Source organism: Sphaerodactylus townsendi, linkage group LG03, assembly GCF_021028975.2.
Source record: "Sphaerodactylus townsendi isolate TG3544 linkage group LG03, MPM_Stown_v2.3, whole genome shotgun sequence".
Taxonomy (NCBI): domain Eukaryota; kingdom Metazoa; phylum Chordata; class Lepidosauria; order Squamata; family Sphaerodactylidae; genus Sphaerodactylus; species Sphaerodactylus townsendi.
This window is the reverse complement of record NC_059427.1, coordinates 60,565,970-60,584,352: the sequence shown is the minus strand read 5'-3', so window position 1 is coordinate 60,584,352 and position 18,383 is coordinate 60,565,970. Positions and strand designations below refer to the sequence as shown.

At 40.0% G+C, this 18,383-nt stretch overlaps 1 protein-coding gene across 3 annotated transcripts in view; it reads left to right on the top strand.

Moving 5' to 3' along the window:
- The window catches only part of PPARG (peroxisome proliferator activated receptor gamma), an 85,930-nt gene that overhangs the window by 29,890 nt on the left and 37,657 nt on the right, over window positions 1–18,383 (top strand). For 2 of the 3 annotated variants that reach the window (XM_048492219.1, XM_048492217.1), the window contains exons 2-3: window positions 15,050–15,277; window positions 17,409–17,578. In XM_048492219.1, coding sequence (XP_048348176.1) covers window positions 15,058–15,277; window positions 17,409–17,578 — 390 coding nt within the window. In that variant the 5' untranslated portion in view covers window positions 15,050–15,057. Of the gene's footprint in view, window positions 1–8,600; window positions 8,717–15,049; window positions 15,278–17,408; window positions 17,579–18,383 lie in introns of those variants that run through there. The other variant, XM_048492216.1, reaches the window with a different exon arrangement.

The window sequence follows — 18,383 nt, the reverse complement described above, 5'->3', positions numbered from 1 at the left end:
GAATTTCAGCCTATGTACATGTTAGATTTTACAAGTCCTGTATATTGCATACTAGTCTCAGTGTATTGCTTAAATGAAAATGCAAGTGAGAGATTGCCATGATTTATGTTGGACTTTAATACTGACCAAGAGTAATTTCTTGTGTGTGGCATCTGACTGTTACATTAGATAACAGAAGCATGTAGAGTGGTATCTTCGGTGGTCACCTTACAAGTAGAAAGCTGTTTCTATTTGCATGATGAAATCTATCCAGCTGTACACTAGAGACCCTGGTGATGCTGCAGCCTTTCTCCCTTTAGGCTACAAACGGGTGATTCCTTTTGGGATTTTTAGTCATGGATGAGCTAAAAATGTTTGTAGACCATGCTGGTGCTGTAATGAAAAGAGTAAGGGATTGTAAATTTGAACTTCCAGAAGAGCTTGAACTATGTTCAAGTTAAGACGCAGGAACTTATATTAACTGTTTAGTGTTGTTTCCTATAAAATTAACACTTAGGCCCCTTCTGCACATGCAGAATAATGCATTTTCAGTCCACTTTCAATGTACTTTGCAGCTGGATTTTACTTTGTGGAATAGCAAAATCCACTTGCAAACAATTGTGAAAGTGGATTGAAAGTGCATTGTTCTGCATTTGCGGAAGGGACCTTAGAGTCAGATCCAAAGATTCCACTATTTGTGAAGGCCTCTTCTGAACTTGAAGCAATGACCCTTGCTCCAATGGAATATATCTTTCCCATCACAGCAACACATCCTTATATCACCAGCAGAATTCACTCTTTGGAACAAAACTGTTGGACTCAACCTACTGATTTTGTAGATTTTGTTAGCCATAGCTAAAGCAAGAACTGTGCATACCAAATTTTAATCCTGAAAGTACATGATTTTCATCTCATGAAAAAAGGAAGAAGAGATAAATTTTACCAAAGCAAAATACTTCTTGTTTTCTTTTTTCTTTATGGAAAGAAAATAGTTATAAAAATATGTTTTCCAGTCTGCATTTCCCTCGTATTACATCAGAAGCATTTGAAATAGCAAGTGAAATCACATTATGAAAGTCATAAGTGCTGCTGTCTATGAATCATGTTATTAAAATACTAGTGGGTGGCTTATATATCCCTATCAGTTCCATAATCAGAAAATCTGCCCTGTTTAATTGGGACCTTTGCTCCTTTTGGCAAAGATCAGGAACAAGCTACTAATTTAGAAATCTATCAAACAGGTGGTCTTAATACTGTGTCGTAGTGTAAGCCAAACACATCTAAATCTTGTGGACCCCAAAATTAAACTTCATGGGAAGTATATATTTTTTCAAAAGATGGCAGTGGTGATCAAGTTCTTCAGTTCAGCACTTTAGCTATCATCATTTCAGATTTTCATTTCATATATCAGCATACAAGTGGGATCTAGGGCTCCTCCAAAATTATAGCTTATTTTCAGACTACGGAAAGCAGTTCACCCAGAGACATGGATGCTTTGGAGGATGGACTCTGTGACACTATATCCCACTGAGGTCCCCGTCCTTCCTGGGCTCCATCCCAGGAAGTTTCCCAATCATGCTTCGCCAACCCTACACCCCCCCCCCCCCAAGATACAATTTCCTTCCAGTGGCCACAGGACACCAGGCAACCCTGCTCTTGTGCCAGATATGTATGAACAAAGAAGATGGGAGAGCAGCAGAATTTTTTATTTGTGTGTCTGTTAATGGGTAAACCATGAGATTAATAGGGTCTAATTTTAATATCCATTCATCATTAGGGTGAACAGAGCTAGACCCTCAGATTCCCCTATGTAACCTTTCCACTGTCTGTTTGATAAGCACCCTTTCCCTCAACTAGGGCATAGTGGAAAGGTTAGATAGCTAGTGGGAAGAATTCCCTCCTTTTGTCCACATCTTCCCCATTTTTGTGTTAAAATTAGACATTCCCACTCATATACACATGAAAACCACTAAATGACTGCTGTTATGACTAGTCTGACTCTTAACACACAAAAGCTGCCTTATCCCAGCCTTGTTCACAAGGTACAGTGAATGCACATACAGTGGCCGATCTACAGAAAATGGAGTCCAAGGCAAAAACTGCACACATACCCCCAGGCAAGCATCCAGTCGGCAAGGGGGTTTATGCAGCTGCCGGGTCTTTCCCCTACCCACACACAGAGGAGAACCGGAGCATCTCCTCCTTATTCCTCCAGTGCTGCTCCTACCTAGGAGAGACAAAGAGAGAAATAGAAAAAGAGAGAGAGAAAGAGACCGAAAAAGAGGGAGAGAAAGAGAGAGAGGTTTCTGCAGATAAAAGTGTCTTGTGGGAGGTCGTTTTGACATCCTAAATTGGCAAGAAGAAGAGGGGAGAGCAAGGGAAACCCTCAGACCTGGAGAATGAGGTCTCTGGCCCAGACAAAGGACCTCCAATCCAGGTCCTGTTTAGAGCAGAGGATGCGGGAGGGGAAGCCCAGTGGAGGCAAGATGCAGCAGCAGCTCCCGGGCAGGGCTGCCTGGGAAAGGCGAGGTGGCCCACTGCAATGTGTGAATGGGGCTACCGAATAAGACCATTGTTCAATCAAGTCAGTATTGACTACTCAGATTGGCTGTAGCTCTCCAGATACCCAGAGAGAGAGAGAGAGAGAGAGAAGTCTTTCATATCTTCTACTAACAGTTCCTTTCTTTTACTAGATAGAGCCTGGGACCTTCTATATGCAAGTAGGTATTCTGCCAGTGACATCTCTCTACAAATACACATAGACATAGAAACCTGTAGGTTTGGATCCATAGATATCCCCAAAATATTAACAGAGAATATACATACAATTTAACACATATTTGCAAATATATCAGGCCAAACATTTGCCAGGATTGGATACTCGCACATCCTTAATATAATAATATATGGCACATCAATAGCCTAAAAAAGGGTGGCATCCATTTCCATAAATTTTCCCACCTCTTTGCCTGAAGGTCAATCTGGCATGCCTTGGGCAACTAAGCAGGTGACTGTTGACCAGCTTGCCACAAAAACATTTACAATGATTTGAAAATATTGTGGAGCAGCAGAGAACATTTCCATGTGTTAAGAGAAACCATTATGTTACCACATACATCGAATTCATTACATTAAAAAAGTCATTTGACATTTATCAATTAGCAGGGAGATTTTAAAAGGAATATAAAATTGGAATGAAAATTGTTTGCTGGGTTATTGTTCCTAGTTGCTGAAAAATGAAGGAATGGGCCTTTATTTCTTAAATATTCCTAGTAGCAAAAGCTGAGATTAAGTGACTGATAAGGAGGAGGAGGAGGAGTTGGAGGAGTTTGGATTTACATCCCACCTTTCTCTCCTGTAATGAGACTCAAGGTGGATTACAAGCTCCTTTCCCTTCCTCTCCCCACGACAGACACCTTGAGAGGTAAGTGGGTCTGAGAGAGTTCAGAATGAACTGTGACTAGCCCAAGGTCACCCAGCAGGAATGTAGGAGTGTGGAAACACATCTGGTTTACCAGATAAGCCTTTGCCACTCAGGTGAAGGAGTGGGGAATCAAATCAGGTTGTCCAGATTAGAATTGCTGTAGATTTAGCAGATTGTACTTTGTGTAATCATAGCTGCAAGGATCTACAGCAGTTCTAATCTGGAGAACTGGGATCAAAGAAAGTTTTTCTTGCATCCATTTAAAGCATTACAAATATAATAGACTTCAGTTGAAAACATTTCCATGGTGATTATAAAGAACTCAATATATTTGAAAAGGGTCATTTGGCAGTAAAGAAAAGAAAGTTTTGGCTTTGACTATACCCTTTTTAGGATAAAGATGACACCAGATTTGAGAATTTATCTGCCATTTCCTGGACTGTCTTTGTTCTAGAATGCTCCCTTTGGGTCCTGATGCCTAGTGAGTTCTGTCTCCCAGGCACTAGCACCAAAGCAGAGCATTCTAGAACAACAATGGTCCAGGAAATGATGGATGAATTCTCAAATCAGGTGTCATCTTTATCATCAAAAGGTATAGTACCAGTTCCAACTTGAATGACTCCACTGATGCATTTTCCTGTTTTCTTTGGTAGTATGTTTTCTTTCCTCTTTATTAAAATGATTGTGAAAAGACTGGTGGATTGGAAGAATGGGAAGCTTTGCATAGCAAGGAGGTTGATTTTGGTGGATTGCTATAATATTCCCATAGATGCCATTTCATTCCTGCTGTGGTTAGAAACATGCTGAAGTGAGGAACAGAACTAGATCATTTGAAAATAAATGATACCATAAAGCCCAAGGGAGCTTCAGTGGCCTCTGATCTGTTTATTGATTTGGCATTTCAGATTGTTTGCAGTGTTCTGTGATGACACTTGTCATATCCTTTTATTTGTGAGCTTGTAAAGCACATTGACAGGGAAGCCCAAAGCAGAGTTACACTCTTCTGAGTCCATCAAAGTCAGCCGTTTAGAATGATGTTAACTCTATGCAGACTAGATCCTAGGATAGGTAGGTGGATTGGCAACTGTTTGGAGAACTGCACCCAAACAGTAGTCATCAGTGGCATTTCATCTGATTGGATGGAGGTGTCCAATGAGTGCTATAGGGTTCATTTCTGGGCCCAGTATTTTTCAAGATTTTTATGAATGATCTGGATAAAAGGCGGAGGGATTTCTCATTAAATTTGCAGATGACACCAAATTGGGAGGAGTAGGGAAGACATCAGAAGATAGAAAAAGAATTCTATGAGATCTGTACACACTGGAAAAGTAGATATGAACAAGATGCAATTCACCAAAGAGCAGAGTTCTACGTTTGGGTAACAAAAATGAGAAGCATGCATAATGAATGGGGGATGCACTTCCAGTTAACACTGTATGAACAAGCTCTTATAATATTGATTGACTGTTAGCTAAATATGAGCAGTCAGTGTAATGTAGTGACAAAAAAACAAAGCTAATGTGCTTTTGGGGTGTGTCAACAGGGGCATAATATCCAGATCGTCATAGTCCAGCTGTACACCTTATTGTTCAGGCCACAGCTGGAGTACTATGTGTAGTTCTGGAGACCTCACTTCAAAAAGGACATGGACAAAAAGGAGCAGGTACAGAGAAGAGTGATGAGGATGGTCATAGGCCTGGAGACCCAGCCCTATGAGGAAATGTTGAGGGACTTGGGAATAAGTCTGGAGAAGTGGAGATTGAAGGGGCACAAGAATTCTGCCGGCGTGGAGGCGGAGGCCGTTCGCATGCAAGCATGCGGACGGCCTCTGGAGAGGCCGGCAGGCGGCAGGCGGCTCCGCATGGAGCCGCCTCTGCCCCCTTCCCCGTCCGACTCACCGTGTCCCCGTCGTCGGCCTGCTGGCCGTCGAAGCCCCGCCCACGCTGCCCTCCGACCTCCAGGCTGCCCTCCAACCTCCACGCTGCCCTGCGACCTCCATGCGGCGTTTTTACCGCCCTCAGGCCGTCGTTTTTGGCCCGTGCGGAAAGGGCCTTAGTATTTGAAAGGCTGTCACTTAGAGGAGGGCACAGCACTGTTCCTTTTTGCAGCATAAAATAGGTCTCCCAATTATAGGTACAAATTATAAATGGAATGGTACCATCTGGATATTATAAAAACATTTTTTACAGTATGAGTAGTTTAGCAGTGGAATTGGCTGCCTAAGGAGGTGGTGAGTACCCCTCCCTGGCTGGATGGTTGGACAAACACTTACCAGAGAGGCTGATTCTGCAAGGAGCACTAGATGGCATGTGTGGCCACTTAAACTCTATGATTCTATGATTCTAGGAGCACATTGCAAGAGAACTAGAGACTCCTCAGTTAAACTATTATCTTTACTACTAAATCAGTAGGTGGCCCTTAGGCTGTTATTTCTCCTAAAGTTATAATTGATCTCCAGACTACAGAATATAGAGATCAGCCTCCTTGGAGAAAATTGTTTTCTTCAGAAGGGTTATCTATGGCATTATACCCTGTGGAGGGTATGTGTCAGTCAAACATAGAAAATCCACTTGTCCAGAAAAAGGATATTTATTTATTTAAAGTATTCATAAATATGCCTTTCTTCCAGAAATCTGGGTCCTAAGGTGGGTAACAGAACATAATTTTTTAAAAGTGCTATTAAGTTTACCTCAAAAGCCTTTCACAGAATTTATAGAACTATTTGTCATTTTTTAAAATTCCTGCCACTTTAGTATACATAAATAGTTACTCATTTGCTTACTCATTTTTTGCATTTCCAGGAAGGTTGACAGAAAGTATCTCCAAATTGTAATTAAAAAATGGTATTTGCTTTTAGCATGCAAAAAAAGAGTAAAATATTGTACATGGTTCACTGCTTGTATTTCTCCTATTAGCATAAAACACAGACACTTAGATTTTCTAACTGATAAATCATATGGGATTTACAAAAGACAGTGTCTGTCTGATATGCTAACTTTTTATAAACTAGTTTTTACTATGTACCACTTATTGTACCAAGGTCCCAATAAAACAAGCCAGTGAGTGAAATGAATGGCACTTACTCCAAATAAAGATTGGGCACCAAAACTATAAACTGTTAATTTTGATTCTCCATTTCAGCTTTAATTTCACTGTCAGTTATATCTTTTTCCCATGTAATGACATGAGAATGTGGTCAATCAAGCTCTAAGTTTACTAGATATGTTGTGCTCCCTCTACTGACTCGGTAGCAGCATAGCAAGCTTACCCAGCAAAATTGTGTTTTGTGGAGCAAGAGAAGGGGTTGTCTTGGATAGTGTGTGTTGGAATAGCAAGAGACTATGGAAAACAGAACATTATTATGATTTACTTGCTGTTCTCTAAACAATCTCATTGATCTTAGTGCGCAAAGAAATGATAAAGAACTCATGTATTGTCGATAAAGAACACAGTTCATGAAACCAGAACATACTTGTGACCATGTACCTGCTCTGCTTTACCTCAGGGAAGCATTTTATGAAAGCCTGCTTTAAAGGGATGGTTTGAGGCAGCGAGGCAACTGTCTACTGGATATGGCAATGAGTCCACTGGATATGGCAATAATGGAGACATTAACAAGTTAAATGGCACCACACCAAAACTTACACAGAGCACATGGGAGATGGCACCTCTTGTGCAATATTAATAGCATATATTTATATACCATAGCAAATAGCTCTGGGCTGGCACAACTCAGAACTCATCCATAGGAAAGCCTAGTATAGGGGGATTGGTGTATGAGGGGTGGGAAGGAAAATAACTGTCAAGTCTCTGGTTCTTTCAGATGGGATCATATTAAATGTAAATGTGTATAAAATGAGTGTACTTATGTCCAGTGGCGGGATTCAGCAGGTGATTCTGCCACTTGTTAAATTGGTGTTTGTAAACAACCAGTTGTTAAATTATTTGAATCCCACCACCGGAACCACTTGTTAAATTATTTGAATCGCACCCCTGCTTATGTCCTGTTCTTGCATCTACGGAAGCCTCTTATAAGGGACCTTAGCATTTAAACTATTGTTTTCTTATCATCCTGTTTGTGCATGTACAGTGTCTGTTCAGAGCCCAAATGTATATGATTTAACATGCTAATATATGAACAGCAAGGCAGCTCTTCTGACTGACCTGCTCTCAAAGCCAGCTATGGGAAAGTTACTATAGGCTCATTCCGCACATGCAGAATAATGCACTTTCAAACTGCTTTCAGTGCTCTTTGAAGCTGTGCGGAATGGCAAAATCCACTTGCAAACAGTTGTGAAAGTGGTTTGAAAATGCATTATTTTGCGTGTGCGGAAGGGGCCATAGATAAATATCACCCTGTCACAGAACAATCCAGTGGGCCAATTGCTATGGAAGCTCTGATTCTGTGAAGGTGTTAAATTAAATAAGCAACAATGTAGTCCTATCACCTTGGAGTGTACCACAAGCATAGCATAGAAGTGTCTTCTGTCGCCTGCACAGCAAACTGGGGCATGCCTGGTATGGCCAACACAACTACAAAGCGCAAAAAAACTGTTGGTGGAAGAAACACCTTATTCATATCCCAAGACAATTCCTTAGACAGGCACCACACAATCAGACTGTTAGATGAATATTTTTGAGATGGTCTATTAATATAAATCTACATAAAATGCACATTTACCTCATTTTTCTTTTCTTTTTGCTTTGGTCTCCTTAGGGATCTTATTTTGTACTTTTCCTCTGCTGGATTTGTAAAACCAGTATTAAAACAGGAAGTTGTGGCTGCTTGTTTTTGACAGCTTTAGGGACAAAAATCAATCGTTTTGCCTGTCTAGGGTACTTTCTATGTCTAGAATGCAGACATTCAGGTTAGTGGAGAGCCAATGTGGATTACAATAATGGGTATTTTTTTATCTGGGATGCTTTTCATACCATGGTGATCTCAGATGTGGTGTCCTTTGGCACTGAAATAACATGGAAAAATCATAGTGAATTTCTAGAAAGTTTAATATTGTTTTTACGTCCAATTCCTGTATGATGATTTATTTTACAAGGAATATATTACTTTTTCTGGTTAGCAAAAAATTCTCTGTAACAAGGATACCTTTACCCTATCCTTCCTCCAGCAGATCAGGGTAATTCTCCTATCAGTCCTGAGAGGTGGGAGTAGGCTGATTGAGAGCAACTGGAGCAAGATCACCTAGTGAGCTTCACAACGGAGAAGGGAGCTGAACGCTGTCTTCTCAGCCCTACTCTGGCACTGTAATCACTGGATGCCTGTACTATTGGGAACAACACTAGGAATGAAGACGGGTAACTTATCCAAGCAGTATCACATATTTTAAAGTGCTCTCTCTCTTTTTTTTTTACAATATTATTGCTTTATATGGCAAATTTCATTTCTCACTGCTGATTTATATCTCTCATTCATAGAAGGGTAACATAAATATATCTAATTCTCAACCTGTCCCCAGCTGTTGGTACTTAAATCTGGAGATTAGAAACATAAACAGACAAGACAGATTTTTTGTACAAATCTGGAAAAATCCCAGGATTGCAGAAAAATCTGAAATTTTTAAAAACTACAGTAAATGCTTGTTGGTTGGGAAAGAAGTAAGAAAAAGCAGTAAGAAAAAAACAGTCTGTGCGGGGCAGGTCAACTCAATGCTTTTCAATGGGTGGCAGACATCGGCATCATCCAAGTGGCTAAGATTCTCTTATGTATTTCTACGTAGCTAGGAAGATAGCTCCTTAATTTTTTTAAAAAAAGGAAAACCATATATTTCTGGAATTGACAGAACCAGCTTGGTATAACTATGTACTTTTTGGGGCTGAAAAGGCTCCCAGGATCGGAGTCTGCAAAGCAAATGTCCTGAAGCAACATTCAGCAAATGGCAGCAGGGAGAATCCTTTCAGCTGCACACAGAATGTCAGGCTCAAGCAGAGGTTGAAATGGACCAGAGAGCAAAATGGTCAGGCAGGAAAAAAAAGGATGCCTTCTGAGCTCTGTATTCTGCACAGCCAGTTTTTCAGGCGTCTTAGGGGGGAAAGGTGCACTTTAAAGCGTTCTCCAAAAAAGATGCCTTGAGCTAAAATAAGGCACCTGGAAGACATCTTGGGAAAAAAGCTGTGTGGTGTGCCTTCCCAGGATGCCTTTTTTAGCATCCCCAGGATGTCTTATTTCAGCCGTGTAGTACAGACCATTGTCTCTTTGGAGACTCAAGTCAGTAACGTTGCCAAGATGGTCTTTTTCTATCTCCACCAGAAGCAGCAACTCATGTCTTACCTATCCTGCCTGACCTTGCCATAGAAATCCATGCAGTGGTCACCTCCAGACTTGATTACTGTAACTCACTCTACACAAGGCTACCCTTGAATCTGCTCTGGAAGGTGCAACTAGTCCAGAATGCAGCTGCCAGGGTCCTTATGAAGGCCCCTTGAAGTGCTCATATTCAACCAGTGCTTTGGCAGCAGCACTAGCACCCAGTTAGGTTCAAGATATTGGAACTTACCTTCAAAGACCTTAATGGTCTGGACCTTCATATCTTCAGGACCACCAATTTACTCCTCAAAGAGTCCTTTACTCATATTTTGCAACTTACAGGTGGTCCCTGGCCCAAAGGCCATCTGACTGGCCAGAGCCTTTTCAGCTGAGGCCCCTACTTGATGGAACTTTCTGTTGAAGAAGACCCAGGCCATTAAAGATCTGGACCTGTCCCACCAGTTCCACCAGGCCCATAGTTGAGGACAGCAAGTTTATACATCTAAATTCGGATGCTAGTCTGGATTGTGGGACCACTCTGTTATTTACCACTCTGTCTCCACCTTACCAGCCCTATTTGTCACCTGAACTGCTAACATCTGATATTTTAATCCAGGGTTGTTGATTTTATTAAGTGCCATATTTTATGGTTGTAGATGTAATTTACTGAATTTACTGTTGTGATTTTAATAGTTCAAAGTAGATTATTATTAGCATGTTTGCATGTGTTGTTAGCCACTCTGAGTCCTGCTAGACAGGGGAAGGTGGGATATAAATGCAATGATTGATTGATTGATTGATTGATTGATTGATTCTATAAAGGTACAAGGGGAGATGAGGCAGTCCCTATGAGTACTTGCAGGTTCCCTACCAAGCATCTGGGACCTGTCTGTTGGCCAGCACTGCACAGTTAGGCCCAGCATAACCAAGGTGCTGGAACAGTGCAGAGTTTTGCCAGGCAGAAGCTGCCAGGGGAAGTAAAGGAGAGAAAAATAGACAGGAGGCCCAATAAAGGTAGATTAGTTGATGAGTGGGAAGGAGAGAATGAAGCAGGGAAAGGGGAGGAGAAAATGAAATGTCCTCTTCTCAAGTCCTTGCGAGTTCCCTGCTTGTATCCATCTATGAATATTCACTTAACAGTAATACTTTGATCTTTGGTATTCACATATTTCATTACTATAATGCTTACCTAAGTCCACATCTTACTGGCAACTGAGCAGTTTTAAAGACAATATGTTCTCTAACTCTTACACCATGTCAGGTTTACAAGAAATAATAATTCAGATACTTTGAAACAAGCCTTCATTTCTAGGCATCAAAACAATGCTTTTGGTTCCAGCCTCACTTTGAAAGGAAAAACAATTTCAAACGGTGCCATCTTTTCAAGTTTAGACAGCTGTATGTCAGGATTTGTTTATGCTCTGGAAAGTGTGCAGCAAAAGATAACAAAGGAAGAATTTAAAATCGATATATTTGATTTGCTTTTTCTGATTTGCTTTTTCTGAATTTGCATTAATTTTAACGTTACATTAATTATTTTCTACCATGTGTTCAGTTGACGGGTGATGAAGTGCAGGAGAGCATCATGGCCAAGGTCTCTGCATAACTTTCACCATAAGCATCTGTTCTACCAGATCATACCTTTGGGACCCTGGGTTTAAATTCCAGTCAGTGTAGCCGGGACTGTGAATAGCAAACTGTATCTCTGGTGTGATTGAACCAGCATTTCCTGTTTCCCATTGTGCTGACATTTCCCAAAGGATTGCTAATGAGCTTACAGAGTTGCCTCCTGTGAACTTGATACCATTTGTATTCTTCCTTATCCACTTCTTCTTCCCTCCCCCCCTCCAGAAATACCAATACAGAATGTTTTAGAGCATTATTTTTCATATTATATATGCAGAACCATCAGCAGCACAGTGGAACCAGAATGCTTCTCCTGAGTAGTCACATGTGTGTGTGTATGTGTCCATTACACTGTAAGAGGCCCCCGATGAGTGGTACTGTGGGCTCTGTCTGGCAGCCTTCGTGTAAGCTAAATAGATGTATCAGATGGGCGTTATCATCCTGACATTCCAGCCATAGCCACATGGTGCAAGTGTCCTTTTTATTATTATTTTTTCCATCTTTGCTCGAAGAAGTTCAGGACAGTTGTCTTCCTTGTGTGGACTTTAGTGCAAAGATTGCTGTATGCCTCTTAAAATTTCTTTTTAAGCCTTGAAAATGCAGAGTTAGCAAGGAAAGGTGTTCCTCTTATTATTTGAGATTATTCCACTGAAATAACATGAAGAGCTGTTTCAAAAGCTTCATCCATCCATCTCCCCACCAACATGTCCCTTTTCTGAACCATGACCATTAGATTTTATTTTTTGAATCAGAAATTGCTAATTCAGGAACGACTGCCTTGTTTTCCCCCAGTGGTAGCGTGGCACCATTTTACTGACCTGATTGCTAGTTTTTATTCTCTATTAGCATACAAATATAAGTGTTTTAGACAAAAATAAGCTTAGCTACTGAATATCATTATGTTCCTGTTGTACTGAAATATTTGAAATTTTTAAAATAAGTCTCTTTTATCAATGTTAGATACTTTGGGATATAAAAGTTCCAAAGCTTGACAGGAAAACAGACAAAATTGTGACACTGAGTCCTCAAACCATGAGAAAAAGGATTTGGCAATAAAGCAGTTCCTTCCATCCAGCATGGATAATCATTTGTTTTGAGATTGTGGTTTGAAAATATTAAGCCTGATTGACAACTAACATTTTAATGGTGAAGCTATTTTGAACTGACTGTGGACTGGACCGGCAGCAAAATGGCTGCTGACTGGTTCAACCCACTGACTCTCTTCCTCCAAAATAAAGGTACATCCAGTGGATTCCAACCCCCTTCTTCCCAGGTGTGAACATCAAGAGAAGTCTTGGTAGAACCTTCTAATTTCACGGCTTAGCTACTCATTGACATTATCCTTGTGAACTGGTGCACAGGAACTATCTGTTCAAGTGCATCATGGAGGAGTTCTTTGCCTTGATATTTAAGCTAGTGAGCAAAGAGTTGGAGCCCTTTGAAATTGACAGGGCTCTTTGCATATGATGCAAGAAGGTGTGTGTGTACATGTAATAGGGATCCCTGGGATCAAGGGTATTATGGGAGTCAAATGCAAAGCATGGGGGGGGGAGTCTGGATTTGGTCTTGAGTTGCCTATTCCTGATCTAAAAGAAACTGTTGGGACACAAACATAAAGGAAATTAATAAATAAACAAATTCTATAATTTAAACTGTAATGTGATTCTGTAACGCAAACTGATGGAAAAGAAAGTTGATTGGGGGGCCACATCTTTCAATCAGCATCTTCAGTTTGTTCCCCAGGTAATTCTACCGTATTAATTTAATGGGTTTCCTCCAAAGAATCCTGGAACATATAGTTTGAAGAACATGCTGAAAAGTTTCTGTTGGGATTGTACAGAAATTCCAGGGTTCCTTAAGTGTAGGGAAACACTGTTTAAATTGATTTGTTTGTATGGTGAAGATGTCTCTTCATTCCTTCTACCTTTTCGAACCAATTTCTTTCTTTTTTTTCCTTGATCTAGTTTTAACAAAAGTACTAACAGTCAAAAGTGTTGTGTGGTATATGCACCACCTGTTTACTTTATCCCAACAAAGAAAGGTATTATCACTGAAACAGATTCTTTCAGCCTACTCCCACATGTGTTTACTCAGAAAGTTTCATTGATTTCAGTGGGGCTTATTTCCAACTAAGTCTGTTTAGGATTGCAAACTTCAAGGCATGCTCAAACTCAACCCAGTCACAGAGTACATCTGCTGCCTTACAGTGACACCAGCTACTGTGAAATGTTTGTATATGTCACAGAGGAAGTTTAAAGTTGACACAAGCCTCTCCTCTTTATTCTTATAGTGTTAAGAGTCGATAAAACTTTGCTGCTTTAAACAACTTTTGGGCAGAAAGACCAAGCAGTGTTAGCTCATTCAAAGTAAACAGAATCTAGCAGATTTTTATTACATAAAGGTGTAAAGTCCACACATGCCAATAGGTCCCAAGTTCAAATGAAATACCGGAGCCAGCTAAGCTCTTTAAAGTTCCTGCTATTTGTACTACTATCAGAAGGTTTCTTTAAAAAGAGAGAGAGTGTGTGTGTGTGTTCCTAATAAACACCATTCTATAGGGGGGAAGGAAAAACTCCCACCAGCTGAACAATTGAGGGATTTGGGAGCTGGTACAGTTGTGGGCTTGGAAATCCCCAGTTTGACCCTAATAATTCTGCTCAGGTTACATAGTAAGAATTAGTAAAAGCACTGGAAATACAGTGTTACAACACTAAGACCTATGTCAATAGTTAGGGCTTCATTTGAGTGCCAAACTAGATGTGCTTTTTTTTTTAAAGAATTGGATTTGGGTTCCTTGGGTTTCCCTAAAGCCACACCAAAGCTACAGGGAATGGCTTTTTAAAAGCAAAGAACAGCCTATTTGGGCTAGGAACACCACTGCAATGGAAGGAAGTGATGTGGAATATGGAATCTATCCTAGAGCTGCCTGTGTCCCAATCAATGTAGTAATCACTTGTCACATATTATACTTGATTTATGCATTGCATCACATTAAAAGTGCCCCGGTGTTTAAAAGCAAATAGAAAAACTAAAGGAACCAACATATATGTTGGTACAAAGATATTCAGTTATAAATTTACAAAACAAAATACAAGGAATATAGGTAACGCCATGATTTCCCCCCAAGTTGGAAATTTATAGAAGAAAAAACAGAAATGCTATGACTATATGAAGGGTATAGAAATAAGAAACCTTCTATAGAATTCAATATGTAACCAGAAAGGGAAGTAGATGCCACAAGATCTGAAGATGAATACAACCCATGCTTTTTTAAAAAAATCATTTTTTTAATTTGCAGGCAATTATTTTAAATCATCTGTTACAATCACAGATATTCGCATCATAGTCAACAAAATTAAGTAGGGAGTTTGGATGAGTCCTTGAATGACTCTCACTCTGGACCTTGCCAAAACCGGAGTTGTGCTTTAGCCTGCCTGTATCCTCTGTTTTATATTAACTATTCATTGGTAATTTTCAGAGTGAAAATATTGGCTGAGACCCAAAGAACTGTACTACTAATTCCATGTGTGCTTTCAACTTGTTTCTGCTTCCTAAGCTGCATAGCAAGATGCTTTTGATGCTGTTCACCTGGTGTCTGTATTAAGCATCTTGCAAGCATCTGGTGATGTCCATCCTATTTACTATGCTTTAAAGAACCATATATATGTTTCACCTTCTTTTGACATCTTGCTTCTTTTTTGTTATTTATTTATATCTGGATATGTTGCCTTACTGTGATTCTTCCCCCTTTCTTTTAGGGTTTACAATGGTTGACACAGAAATGCCGTTTTGGTCCATGAACTTTGGAATTAGCCCAGTGGACCTTTCTGCAATGGATGATCACTCCCAGTCTTTTGACATAAAGCCCTTTACCACAGTTGATTTTACCAGCCTCTCTTCACCACACTATGAAGACCTTCCACTTGCAAGAACTGACCAGACTGCTATGGATTACAAATACGATATGAAACTTCAGGAGTGCCAAAGTATGTCACGTTGTGCTGTTCTAGCTATATTGAGTTGAACCTCTGAGAAGAGTTTCTGGATCTTCAATTCTTGTTGATATATCTGAAACAAAATTCTTACATCTTCATTGAAAACTACACACAGTAAATGGTGTAGGTCAAGGGTGAGTGTAAGGTCACTTGGAAGTGACCAGTGGCACTTAATGCAATTAAAAGTAGTTCCCTACCCTTCCTGCAGTGCTGCTGTAATTATTTTCCTTAATCTTCCCTTCAGCACTACCACACTAGTTTCTTTCTTCTGTGCAGATGAGGTAGCATGCACATTCACATATTTTTTGCTCTGGATGGGAAAACCACAGTACTAGCACTCTTCCATCTTTCCCATCCACTTCTCATTCTCCTACAGGAATGGGAAAGGAGTGTGCTATTGATGCTTTCCTCTTGCATCAAATCTGTTATTTGCCACTTCCAGAGAAAACATAGAGGATAACTGTATATTTTTCCTCTAAAACAGTGGTTCTCAACCTTCCTAATGCCGCAACCCTTTAATACAGTTCCTCATGTTGTGGTGACCCCCAACCCTAACATTTATCCATTTTACAGATGGAGGACACTGATGCAGAGAGTCTTAGGCGACCCCTGTGAAAGGGTCGTTCAACCCCCAGAGGGGTCATGACCCACAGGCTGAGAATTGCTGCTCTAAAAGGCAAATTGTACTTTTGGGTGGTGGTGGTTTCCTTGGGGAAAACAGCCAAAAGTTTTCCCCACCTCAGGCCTGCTCGGAAATGCCAGCAAGGTGTAGAGGTTAAGAGGGGCAGACTCTAGAGAACTGGGTTTGATGCCCTGCTCCTCCACATGAAGCCTGCTGGGTGATCTTGGGCTAGTCACAGTTCTTTCAGAACTCTCTCAGCCCCACCTACTTCACAAGGTGCCTGTTGGGAGGGGCAATTAAAAGGCATTTTGAGACTCCTTACATTGGACAAAAACAGCATCTAAAATCTAACTCTTCTTAATTGTACAAACTTCCACTTTGTGACTGTGAGTTCCCAAAGTCTCAAAACATTAAGTAGATCTTAGAAGCATAAAATCTGCTCTTCCCTTGTCTAAACACTCTAAATGTTTCCATACAGTTCATCATACAATCTGTAATGCACAGATTGCTTTTGTATCTATTGGGGGGGGGGGGGTTGAATGTATGAGAAGAATTGAATTTATTTTTATTTGCTTTAGCTGATCAGTCACCTCTTTTGTAATTTTCATGGCCTTATTCTCCATTTATAATAACTATGTACCCCATTTGTATCCTGCCCTTTCTCCAAGATACTTAAGTCAATGATGGTTTCTTCCCTTCTTCATTTGATCCTCACAACCACCCAGTGAAGTAGGTTAGACTGCAAGGATGAGTGGCCTAAATTAATCCATAAGCTCCATAACTAAGTGGCAAATTAAAATTGTGTTGCTCTGGTCCATCACTGGACAACAATATATTACAGAGATACCACTTCATATACAATTGTGCATTTTAAAGGGAGAAGGATGGAATTGCATATTTATAACTCTTGAATTAATTCCAGAGAAGTAAAGTTACAAAACATTTTAAAATGTTAAAATATGAGAAACATGTTTTGGAGTTATCGTTAATAACATACAGCAGTGGCAGGGGGTAGGAATCATTAATGAAATATTAGTTACTCACCCACAAAAGGTGCTTTATTTTACATAACAATGATGTAATGTGTGGAATAGAATCTGTCAAATAACAAGAAAGTGCAAAACACATGTCCTGCATAAATGATGCACATAATCCAGTGAAATGCAGACCAAAAAAGTCACATTGATCAGTATTATACAAAGACTGCAGTGCCAGAAATGCCACATTACTTCTAGGATCTGGTGCTTGATGGTAATGTTATGACTGAGCTGAGATTTGAGCAAGCAACTCTCAGGTTCTGAACTACAACACTACGTCTGAATACCTTAAATAATAATTTGCTAGTTGTTTGTTTCTTACATGAATATAATTCTCAGATTTGCGGGGAGGAGTCTAAGATGGATTGTCGCAAATCTGTCACACCTGCCACTATTCTTGCTTATGTTCACATGCCGTTCAAGGCTATAGTGAATCTCCCTTTGGAAATCTTCTCTTGTTCAGATGCAATCAAGATGGAACCTCCCTCTCCACCCTACTTCTCAGAAAAAGTTCAACTATACAATAAAGCTCATGAAGAAGCTTCCAATTCTCTAATGGCTATTGAATGCAGGGTGTGCGGAGACAAAGCTTCTGGGTTTCATTATGGAGTGCATGCTTGTGAAGGCTGTAAGGTAGGGTGGTTCACAGTGTTATACTTGGTTTAAAAAGTGTTTGCTGATATTTCAGACGTTTTATTCCATTCCTGTAATTAGAAATGCCTAAGCACTGTGCTCGGAGTCACTTAATATTATTAGAATAGGAAGCTTTTACTTGCTCCATCTGATTTGCCATTTTCAGCTTGAATTTTGTCATCTGTATTAGCTAACCATTATATGACAATCAGAAAAGTTCTTTGCTAAAGCCTACTTGGTCTACAAACTTACTTCAGTTGGGGGGGGGCAACATGTACACTGACAAGTGCCCATAAGATTTTTTTAAAAAAATATTTGCTTGGTTTCACCAATTGAAATAAAAGAAGTCTAGAAATTATATTGGTCTAAAGGGTCAAGTATCTTTTCAAGACTGTAAGCAAAAGTCAGAGATTTCCCCATGCAGTCAAGGCTTACAACAAAAATAGAAATCTTTATTTTAAAGACATTTCCCACCAGACCCCTCAAAAGCTGCTCAGTCCACACTGGTTCATTTGCAGGGTTTTTTCTCAATATACAGATACAAGATATCAATAAATCTTATTACAGCATTATTGAGTCATAGGCTCCTTCCACACAGGCAAAATAATGCATTTTCAAACCACTTTCACAACTGTTTGCAAGTGGATTTTGCTATTCCGCACAGCTTCAAAGAGCACCAGCAGTTTGAAAGTGCATTATTCTGCACGTGCAGAATGAGCCATAATGTTTTTCAGTAGCTGTAATGTGGCAACATTACTTTTCTCAATTACTATTTGAGAAATTAGCTTTGAAACACTATAACCAG